General features: G+C 49.8%; 1 protein-coding gene across 1 annotated transcript in view; it reads right to left on the minus strand.

The window, feature by feature from the left end:
- The window catches only part of TMC3 (transmembrane channel like 3), a 33,495-nt gene extending 23,629 nt beyond the window's left edge, over positions 1 to 9,866 (minus strand). Inside the window, exons 1-4 of the mRNA XM_046654227.1 lie at positions 9,778 to 9,866; positions 8,373 to 8,519; positions 5,455 to 5,530; positions 2,462 to 2,543 (exon numbers count right to left, since the gene is read on the minus strand). Coding sequence (XP_046510183.1) covers positions 2,462 to 2,543; positions 5,455 to 5,530; positions 8,373 to 8,519; positions 9,778 to 9,866 — 394 coding nt within the window. The remainder of the gene's footprint in view (positions 1 to 2,461; positions 2,544 to 5,454; positions 5,531 to 8,372; positions 8,520 to 9,777) is intronic.
- Between the last annotated feature and the right edge of the window lie 1,741 nt (positions 9,867 to 11,607).

An 11,607-nucleotide genomic window follows, 5' to 3' on the forward strand; every position in this document is an offset into this window, starting at 1 on the left:
CCAACCAGGGGGTCCCCCAAAATGGCCATTTAGATGGATGAAGATGTTCATTAATATCTACCAGTCATATATACAGAAAAAAATCCCTAAGTTAATGATTTTCCTAATGACATATTCGTCTAAAACGCTTTTATCAGATTTACCACATTTTGTGTCTGTTCAGAAGGGTCAGCATCTTTTGAGAATTTGATCTATTTCTTTTTTATTTTGCATAGTTTTGAGAATTCTAAGAATTTTTCTAAGGATTCTTCTGTCTTGATTTCAAGATAAATAACGATTTGCTAGACGTTAACATTAAGGGAAACCAGGTGAAGGGGTTATGGGAACTCTCTTTGCAACTTTTCTATTCATCTAAACTTATTCTAAAATAAAAAGTGTGTTTAAAAACAGATTTCTATTGAAAAAATAAGGGAGCACAGAAGCAGTTAGATGAAGACGTGCCTGACACTGCTCACTTTCTGGAGTAGGTGAATTTATTCTCTACTTCAAAAAATAACTTCTCTTGAATTTTCGTTTCAAATCTAGTTCCTGTTTGTCAGAATAAGTAGGAAAACACAAAACATCACAAAGAAAACGAAAGAATTACCTATTCCAAGATCACTAAGTTAAAATCACCACTAGAATCAGCCTCTCATGACCTTTTAGTGTAACCCTCCATCGTTATTCTATACGTATAATCTTTTTGTTTAAAAATTGGCATCTTTCAACATGCATCTTGTTATCAATATATTACAAGCATTTTCTCATGCAAAATATATTCTTCTGTAAAGTGAGTTTTATTGTTCCATCAGACGAATTTTCCACGATTTATTTAACCTATCCCCCACAGTTTGACATTTAGGAAGGTCCCCGCTTTTCACTAGGTGGGGTCTTCCCTGGGGTAAATAACTCCACAATAAGTAGTCTCTGTCTGAGGTCAGGTTTCCCGAAAGCAGAGCCTGAGGAAAGGATTCAGCTGACGTGACATAGTGAGGACGTGCTTTCAGGACAAAGTGGGGCCGGGGTCCAGGTGATGTGTGCCCCGCATGTGGAACAGGGCAGGTCAAAGGTAGTCCTCTACACCAGTGGGCAGTTGAGGGTCCTAGGGGTCAACACTCAGAGCAGACGAGAAGAAACGGACCAGCCCAGCAAGGGGCTCTGGGTGGGGCAGCAGCTGCGTCCACACGGCCTTGGGCATCGATTTTGTTGGGGCTGTTTTCTCTGGTTGCTAAGGATGGAAGAGTTGTCTCAAGGAGTATAAACATCTTGAAGACTTTTGGTACAAATTACACCTTTCCTCCAGAAATACTGCCCCCATTTGCATTTCTAACAGCTGTGGATGAAAGTGCTAAATTCCATTTAAATGTTGAAAATGTTTTTTTTCTCAATTTGTCGCCTAACCTTTAGCTTTATTTTTTATGCGTGTAAAATTTCTTTTATATGTAACTAAATATAACAGTATTTCCCTCCATGATTTCCTTCTTTATGTTTATAATTAGACAGGCTTCCATTCTGAGATCCCATGACTTATATTTCCTTTAATTCTTTCATGGTTCCCTATTTTATGTTTAGATATTTTACGGAAGTTTAAAGTGAAGGATATACCTCATTCTTTAAAACAGCGGAATCAATTGTTCCAGCCTCATTTATGACGCTATGCCACACTGTTTCAGCTGTTGTAGCTGTTATAATGTATTTTACCATTTTGGTTACACAAATTTATTTACATTTTTGCCTTTAAAACATTCTTCAATTAGTCTCTTGGAGGTTTTTCCTCCATGTAAGTTTTCTGATCATTTTGTTGAATTTTACATTACACTGAGAAATTGCAATGTAATTTCACATTACATTGAGATTTTTCTTGGAATGGCATTAAACTCACAAATTGATATCGGGAAAAATCAGTATCTTCCAAATGTCAAATCATCCAGTGTCACCTCACAAGACATTTTTTGTATCCTGTGGGCCAGGTTTACAGTTTCCTTTATTTCAGACTTATTGTTAAGTTTATTCCTGATGTAGTGTGTTGTGTGTCTGTACTGCGCGTGTGTTTGTAAATATGAATGTGAATGCGATTCATTTATTTTTTAGGGTTTTTTTTTAATAAATGGTTACAGTCACCTCTATGAAAATGCACACTTTTGTATTTTTAGTTTGCAATTGCCCATGTCACCCTCACTCATCTACACAGGTTTTCACTTGATCCTTTTGGGTCTGTGTTGTGTCTGACTAATGAATGACTGATAGAGAACAGCAGAGCCCAGCAGGATGCTGGCCTGTTTCCATCCTGGGAGGTGGTGGGACAGTTGCTGCGTCTTCTGTCTCCATTGTCCCATGTCCAGCCCAGGTCAGCATCACGTGTGCCGGGGCCCCTGGCTGCCCAGTGTTGGGACCAGGACACTCCAGACCCTCCAGAGGCCTCCCTGTCGGTTGGCCACCACCACTGCATCCCGGCCCCATCCCTCCATCTGCCAACACTTACTCTCGATCTTCTTTATCCTCATTTCCCAGGGGATGAAGATGACCACAAAGTTACAGGCGAGACGAGCAAACTTGCGCCAGAGCTAGAAAAGAGGGAGCAGGGTTAGAGGACGTTACGTTTGCGAGGACGCTGATGACTCAGTGGTGCTAGGATCCCAAATGGAGGAGGAGCTCCTGGACACACTGTCTGGGACCTTGAGTGATGATTTCACAGGCCTGTGGGCAGCTCCGGGACCACAGCGGCCCCCTTGTCCTCTCTGTGCTCCCGCCTGGGTGAGGCACCTGTTCTGGGCTCTGAGCCGTGGGGCCTGTACTGAGGTGCCCTTGCTCTGGGCTTACAGCCTGACTTATTCCTACCACTCCTGCGGGAGCCACTAGGGCACGTGGTCCTAACACACTCACTTGACCCCACTCTGGGAGGGGGGCCCAGGATTCGCATGGCCAGCAAGCCCCCCAGGTGTTGACAATGCCCATGCCTGCTCAGGAGCCAGGTCCAGAACATACGCTGAATGAGGGCTGCCCGCCGTTCCTCCCGTCCTGCAGCTAGAGCTCATTTCCCAGCCTCTCTCCCGGCCAAAGCTGCCACGAGGAGCTCTGAAAGTCCATCCTGTGTGTTTAAGATGCAATTGCCAAAGAACCTTTTTTTTTCCTGGAGGAGAATAAACTGGAGTGCACCCTGATGCTGGCCCTGCTCTCCCCCAGCACTGGCAGGTCACGCATTTTAACACACAAACATCTGGGTTTGTGTTGGGAGCAAATGATATCATCGCAGGGAGAAGGCGGGCAAATGTGATTACAGCGCCGAGCTGCAAGGCAGCGGGCGGTCCCCATCCAGACGCGCATGGTAATGTCATTCCGGACGTGCCTGCCGAGGCCAGAGCAGCTGCTTCTCAACAGAAATTGGTTTGTTTTATCAGAAGTTGGAATTGTTCGTCTTCAGCTCATGATTCAAGACCGGCTGAGACACAACCACTCCCGTGAGGATTTCCCACGGCTTCTCTGTGGCCAGAAATCCTTTCTTCTATTTGCAAACTCCCCAGGTCGTCGTTTTTGGTCTTGTGATGCTTGTCACACTCGGCCCTGTATTGTCCACTTGCTCATCTCCACTGTGGGGAGGCAGACCAAAGCTTTCTGACTTTCCATCCCTGTAGTGTCCAGAAGCCAGGGCTGGACATCCTTGGGGAGGGCGTGGGGTGGAAAGCGTGGCGTCTCCGGCCCACTGTCAAGTCCTGAAGGGTGAGAGATGCCGAGTGGGAGCCCAGAGCCCTGAGTTCCAGCCCCAGCGCCACCCCTGTCTTATTACATGCCCCTGGGGAAGTTACTTTCTTTTTCTGGGATTCATCTCATACAGAAGTAGGAGCCAATCGGTAGTCCTCAGAGCTCTCTCTCAATTCAACGTCGGGCAGCAGGTTCAGCATGTGGAACGGACTAAAGCGGGATGCACAACCGCCTCCCCCGGGCTCCGGCGTCTGCTTGAGAAGCAGGGGCCCCCCAGCTCACTTCAGAGAGCCCTGGACGGAACGGCCCCCACACTCCTTCTGGTGAGGAGAGTCTACACTGCCTGCACCTAAAGGGACATGTGGTCGAAAAAGGTGACTTTTTGAACACCCAGATTCAGCAAGGCATGGGAAACATGCCGCATTTCTCTGATGGTCGGCCCTCAATCTCCACTGCGAAAGCCTCGAAACTCGGGAAAGATTCAAAGAGCAAACCAAAAACCAAACCAAACCAAAGACCAGACTGGGAAGAAATAGGTCCTAATTATGGGCCCGAGTTGTAGAGTTTTGGTAACTGAGAATAACTCCTTCTTTCGTCTTCGAAAAGGCTTATCAGTTCACCTGCAATAAACGTGTTCTGACAACATGTATTATAGTTTAAGAAACACGTGTGCATTCAGAGTGCGTGCTGAGCACCTGCGCTGTGTTTGCAGACCTGCAGATGCAAACAGTGAACCAGACGTGCAAGATGGCAGCTGGCGCAGAGTTTGTGTTCGGGCAGAAGGGAGGCAGCGCCAAAGAAGCCGACGCACGGTCCCTCAGGACTCGGGGACAAGGGGTCGGGGAAGGTCTGTTTGGGGAGGTCGTACCTGAGCTGAGAGTTGAGTGGAAAGAAGTCAGATGAGGAATTGGCAGGGGAGCTACCCAGGAGGGGAGAGCAGCCAGTACCAGTCTGTGGGTTAGCTTAAGCGGGTATTTCACAGAAGAGGATGGAGCAGAGCAGTGGGATGAGACCCAACAGGTGGCAATGGCCCTGGGAGGGAATCTGTATTTATTTCTAAGTGGAATGAAAGCCTTTTTATCCATCCATCTATCTGTGTATTCATCTATCCATCTATCCATCCATCCATTATTTATCTAAGCAAGGGATGGCAGAAGCAGTTGACCGTTTCAAACGCTGCCCTCATTCCTGTGTTTCCAGAAGAGAGTGGCTCACAGACGGAGGTGAGTGGAAGCAGGGGGACCTGCTAGGAGGACGGTGGGTAGGTGCCTTGAGCTGCACAGAGGGGGTGTTCTTGCCCAACCACGTCATGAAGGCCCTTGTTGGCATCATGTGAGAAACGAAGGGCAGAGACCATTAGAACTAAGAGGGATCTTAAGAACCAAACATGAGAACCACATCACTTTCAGGGCCGTCCACCCAGAGCAGGGGAGCAACGGCAGAAGGACCCAGCGTCCTGGCTCCTGCAGTTTGCTGTTCCACGGGCCCGAAGCTTTTTCACTACAAGAGATGCAGTGAATAAAATCTACACGCAGCGGGGGACCAAGTCCCCCATCTCCTGATGAGTTAGTCTCCCCCAGGGCCACACAAGTGGTAAGCGATGGTCTTGGGGCCTACGGTCCAAGTTCTGGGAAATGCAGGCCTTCGGCTCTGGGCTCTGCAGCTGTTCATGACGGACACGCACGACCTTGCATGATGAGCGTGTGAGGACAGGCAGGGCTTCCAGGATGGAGACCCAGGAGGGGCCGGGCGCCTACGTATGCCGTGTGCTCTTACCTCCGCACCTGCTGCCTGGTAGCCTCGAGTCCGGGTCAGCCTCCCCTCAAACTTCAGCACGATCTCCTTCGCTCGTCTGGGGGAAGAAGGACATGACAGTGAGCAGCGCGTTGTCACACAGCCGCAAACAACCTAATTCAGCCCAAACTTCTGACACCCTGACCACGTGGGTGGGTTGACCTGATGTCTCTGCCTAAGTGATCAATCCTTGAAAATGGACTGAATTCACTGAGGTGGGTGGTTAAATCTGGCCTAAAGGAACAACTGGGTTAGAGAGTAAATGTTAGTGCCATGGGACAGACTGAAGTCAAAGACTCAGAGACGAACGTCACCTTCGACGTGACCTCAGCTGATGCTGCACGGTGAGGTCCTCAGAGTCTGAGGTCGACCACCCTGTGCTGGATTATGAGAACTTCGTTCCTCTGAATGATCCAGTTTGTTAGTTGGGCCGACTCCCTTTCAGGGAGTTCCTCATGTGCCTCCACGTAGCCTCCCAGCAACACCCACTGTCCCCAAGTCCTTCCTCGGGAGACACAGGAAGCAGCTGACTCTCTTTTCCATGAGCAAGAGTGATCGCTTCATTTTGGGCCTCTCTGCCCCATTGCCACCACCCCGTCTCCACGGCCCAGCTTCATCCTGCTGGACCAGAAATGCAGGCACGAGCCGACGTCTCACCCTACACGGCATTGAAAACATAGGGGCCCGTGGAAACTAAATAATAATTTATTTCATTTAATTACTTACATTTTTTTTCCCTGCAAACTTTCTGCACACGTTTTGGGTTGAGCATAGAAGAATACTGAAGTGGTAAAACAGAGCTGGGGCCTGAAGGAGCCCACGAGCCAACAGGGATGAGGGAGGCGCAAGGTGACAATAGCCAAGGAGAGCGGGTGTGAGGGGGCTATGAGGGGCCGGGGAGAAGCAACTGACCCAGGCCCGGTCACAGCCCAGTGCGACTCCGACGGCACGGACCACTGGCTTCTCCACAGGAAACCAGCACGCGCTGCATGACAGGGGTGGATGCTCCTGGCCCAGCCCAGAGCTGCCTCCATCCAAGTCGGCCACACCCCCGGATCCAGGCAGTCAGGCTCCACTGCCCTGTGACTTCCGTGGAGGCACCGCAGAAAGGACAATTGATGAAGCACTGATCCACGGGCTTCTCAAGGTGAGGACAGGGCTGTGTGCCAGGCGATGACAAATGCAGGTGCCCGGAGGCCGGCGCCGGCTGTCTTGGGCTGTGGCTGAGCGCCGGGCAGGCACCAGGTGGAAGGCTCGTGTGTCCTTGCGTTTCTGAGTGCCTCGACAGATCACCTAGCATTTGCCCTGCTCCTCCCGCAGATTAGAAAGTCTCAGTCTCTCACTGCTGAGAGAATCATCAGCCACCAGCATTTCTGTATGGTTTTCAAAAATTCTCATAGAGCACATGCCTTTTTTTATTTCAGTAAGTCGCTTCACTGATTACTTTGGCAGAGTTCCTCTGTTTCAATAGAATAGAACATTGGAGTTGGGCGTCAGAAAACCTAGGTTTGAAGCTCGGTGCCAGCACTCACGAGCTGTGTGTCCCGGGGGGAGACACTCAATGTCTCTGAGGATCAGTCTTGTCATCTGAAAAATGCCATCCTTGCTCAAAGAGATGGAAGCGATGAGAGCTGATAACAGATGTGAAAATTAATTAGAGAGATCTGAGAGCGAAAACTACGGATGATCTTAGCCGCCTGCTCCAGCCATCAGAGGCTCAGGCTGCATCTTTGGTCAGACTGGAAAACAGTGCCTGGAGCGGACATGTAGTGAAGGCGTGATCTGGTGGGAAAGAAACACCAGCCTGAGGGTCAAGATGGGGAGAGAGCGGGCTGCTGTGACGTCTGGAGAGGGGCACCAAGCCGTAGACGTGACAGACGTTCTTGTCCCGTCTACACAGCGGGTGGCTGAGGATCAGGTGTTTGGTTCGTTCTCCAGGGAGGTCTGCTTCAGAGGTCGGCTTAGCTCAGGGTATGGTCACTGCCACCACTCTCCTAACCGCCTTTGCTGTGACCCCGGTGTCAGCATCGCCAGTCATCGCTCGCCCGGAGGCGGCACGTGCGACACAGCAGAAGTCATGCCGACCGCTCACCTGGTTTATCTCATCTGATCCTTGAACTGCTACCAGCGGATCTCAAACTTCAGTGAGGCAAAGACTCACCCTGAATGAGTGTTAAAAATGCTGGGCCTTCCCCCATGATTTCTGACTGAGCAGGTCCGAGGGCAACCAAGCACTCTGAGTCTTTAATAGAACCCTGACGGCTTAACAGTGGACGTTTTTGGAAACCCTGCGGCAGGATGTAGATGCTATTCTTCACCGTCACTTCGACTTTAAAGAGGAAGGAACCGGTATTTGCAGAAATTAAGATTATAGCAGCGTTGGCGGTGGGTAGAGGTGGCATCTGAATCCAGGCAGTCGGTCTTCTGATCGTTCTCTCTTCACAATTATCTAAACAGACTCTCCGTCTGACCCTAAATGTCTTGTAATCTGGTTTCCTGTAGTGATGTCCCCCCCAGAGGGAGGTGACAGCCAAGCAGGTGAAATCAGCATCTATTTTCCGTCTAGATCCTACACCTGTCTCTGGTGAGTTACGTTGTGCTGTTCACCTCTAGACACAACGCTACAATCTAGTGTTTGCAAGGACATAGAAAACCAAAAACTTTGCACCCACCCACACACACACCCAACCCAGACAGACACGTATAGACACACCCAGAGGAACGGGCCACCTTGAGGCCCCATGTGGACCAGCTCGAGGCCTTGGACATCTTTGTGCCTCCTCTCAGTTAGGGCAAGAGCGACTGTTCATGTGGGTCTCTGTGCTCATTGCCATGAGCAGGGCGGGGGTTTGGTGCAAAGCAGGCCTGAAATAACCAACAATTGCTATTGAGGCTCCTACCTCAGCGCCCTCAGCTTCTGTCCCATGGTCCAGGGTCTGCAGCGAATGTCTGCCATGAGATCCTTCTGAAACTGGATATTCTGGAAGATCTGCTCTGGATCAGTGCTGTCCCCCGTTTCGTCAGCATTGAAGCTGTCGTCCAAGTTGCTGAATGGATCAGGACATTAAGGAGGAAATTGCATTAGGAGAATTGTTTCCAGCAAAGATCTCCTTGCCCTGGGCAAGTTCAGCACCTCCCTGCCCCAGGGGCATCTGTGTGAAGCGTGTGTGTGTGTGTGTGTGTGTGTGTGTGTGTGTGTAAAGGGCGGGGTCCAAAAAAGCAAAGAGAGAATCAGGCCGTGTGAGCAGCCCACTGAGGCACATTTATTATCTTCTGTTACTTCGGTGGGTCAGTAAAAGACAACGGGCCTCAGGATGAAAGACGTTCTCAGCAGGTGTCATAAAGGAGACAGGACGGTGCTTATATGCGATTCCTAAACAGCAGCATCTTTGGTGGGAAAACAGTTTCTAGTTCAGGCTCATTGAAATAATCGGCTAATTTTACAGACTTTCTTGTCCCCCAGCCCTGGAAGTAAAATAAGGAAAAACCAAGCTCTGTCCCCTAGAGACCCCGTGCTGACATTCCCACTTCCATTCTTTTGAAACCCAAGATAACGGAAGCAGAACGGACAGCAGTTTCCACGAACCAGAAATTGGCTAAATAAATTTACGTGGACAAACATCTCAGGGAAATAGTTAATCTCTGGCAGAACAATTTTTTTAAAGGTGCGGCAACATTTATTCCTAGTAACGATTAACATGCTAACCTCGTGCACCTGTTCAGGAGGAGATGTGACTGTGTGGCTGTGTCTGTTGGATGAATGATGCACTTACAAGTAAGACAAAATAATTTCTTTGCTTTTCTCCAATTCGGATAGTTTTTGCTTACTGAATGAAGACTTTTCTCCAATTTCTCCATATTACTGGAGGTTTTAACATACCTTTATAAATCTTTAACAATTCCAACAGCACTCCCCCCACTTCTGATGAAACTAAAGACTTTTCCAACAGGCACCTGGTTTATTATGACGGATGTATTATCCACTCTCTCCTGACGCTGCCGATGGAGTAAACAGAGAGAGAGCAGACGAAGGTGCCTGTGGGTTTGGCCAGCAGTAATGCCGAGTTGGAGTCCAGGCTTTTGGATTCGGACCCCCTGGTCAACCAACACGTCCAGCCCTCTGTGCACACGGCCGAGGTTCCCAACCCAGTTGTGCAAGAACCTGGAGGAAGGGGTTTCTGGGCTCCTTCCGAAGGGGAACCGAGCAGGATGAGGACTTGTCTCTGCTCGGACCTAAGCAAGGCTCCCGTGACCCCAGGTCCCTTCCTCGCACACCTGCCTCCTCTGCGGATGGGACCGTCTCACCTGAGCAGCAGAGACTCCTGGTAGAAATAGTGCTGGCCGGCGTTCCTCCGCACGCTCCTGTAGCGCTGGGACGCCTTTGAGGGTTTCATGGGAGCTGACCTGCTGCGGGCAGGGCGCTGGGAAGCCAGCAGGAGGGGTCTGCTCCAGCCGACCAATGCTCCTCGCGCTGCCCTCCGGTTGCCAGGAGCAGGACTGCTAGTCTGCGGCTGAGCTGGGAGCAGGGCCGCCCGAAGGCGAGTCATGCATATGCAACGCGAAGGTGGCCACGGCCACACAGATTGGCTGAGTCCAGACAGCGCAGAGGGGAGCTCGGCTGGGTCGACCTGGGGATCAGCTGGTGCCACCGGAGTGATGGCATCGGCGACCCCTCGAGCCCAGACACGGCTCTGTGGTTTCAAAGCGTTTACGTCTATTGCCGTGATCTTCACAAAACCCTGAAGGAGAATGTAAGGCACAGCTTATTTTTTCCCATTTTCCCATCTCAAGAAAGAGGCTTAACGAGGGTAAGAATCTTGCCTGTGTTCACACAGCAGAGTCCAGGAGAGGCACGGTCACAACATTTTATTTGTTTTTATTTTTCTCATCTTTTTTTCTTTTTCTATTTTGAAAAACCTACAGAAACTTTGGTAGAACAGGACCACAGAACTGCATTCTCCCAGCCTAGATTCACCAATTGCTGACATTTTGCCACATTTGCTCTTTTTCTCCCGACACCGTTCAAAAGCAGGTTTTGGAAATAACGACACATCACCCCTCAATACGTCAGCATGACATTAATAATAATAAAATTCACACTTTCCCATATTTTGTGCTTACTAAGTGAGATCACATTAATTGCATGATGGTCCTGTGAGATGGGCTAAGAGACGTCGAGAGGCCTCCTAGAGCTTCATGGTAAGAGAGGAAGAATTGAGGGAGGTTAGACGATCCACAAGGTTCTGAGAAATGCTCACGTGCTGTCAAATGGGGCGCCCGGCCCTCCCTGGATGCTGGGTGGAGACCGGCAGCTCCTCTCCGCTTCCCCGGCCGCAGAGGAAGGGCCCCAGCCCCTTGTCACTGCAGGCTCCCATTCTTAGCGTTCATAACCACCTCTCACGAGGATCCCCGGTCGAGGAATTCATCCCCAAGTCCAGGACTTTCCCACAGTCTCACGATGTAAACCCCAATTTTCTAATTAACACAAGAAACGGTTTGTTTGCAGAAAGGTTAATAGTACATTAACCGAACGGGAGGGTGCAGGGCCCAAGTAGAAATGGCCCTTTCTGTTAACCAAGCTGCCTAGTACACCAGAGACTCAACAAACCGAGTCAACGCATATCGAGAAGGGTGGGCACCAGACAACGGGGCAGGAAGGAAATTCATCAGCGTCTCCGGGTGTGGGGTGTAGCAGAGGGACTCACTCATTCATTCATTCATTCATTTCTTCATTAATCCCTTAGCGAGGAACTGGACAGCTCTTCCTATGTGCCATGCGCTGGACTGGCCGAGGTAAACCACAGCCCTGGCCCCGGGTCCTGAGGCTCAGCGGGTACCAGGCAGGTGTCAGATCGGGGCTCAGGGCCTGGGAACAACGCAGGAGCCGGGAGCCAGGGCTGGTTGTGGGTTAGAGGAGGAGCCGCAGGCCTACAAGACCAGGTCACCTGTCTGCCAATTTGCCCGAGGCCGTTTGACCTGATGTTGTGTGTAGTAACACTAGACAAAACTTGTGTTTATCAAGTGGACAAAATGGCAGAGATATTAGGATTATTTCTAGACTCCTGAGGGTTTTTTCGGCATTCTCTTAGAGATCTCTTCTTACACACACTATTTCTGAACATTTCAAAGATTTTT

The sequence above is a fragment of the Equus quagga genome, chromosome 2 (assembly GCF_021613505.1).
Source record: "Equus quagga isolate Etosha38 chromosome 2, UCLA_HA_Equagga_1.0, whole genome shotgun sequence".
NCBI classification, from domain to species: Eukaryota; Metazoa; Chordata; class Mammalia; order Perissodactyla; family Equidae; genus Equus; species Equus quagga.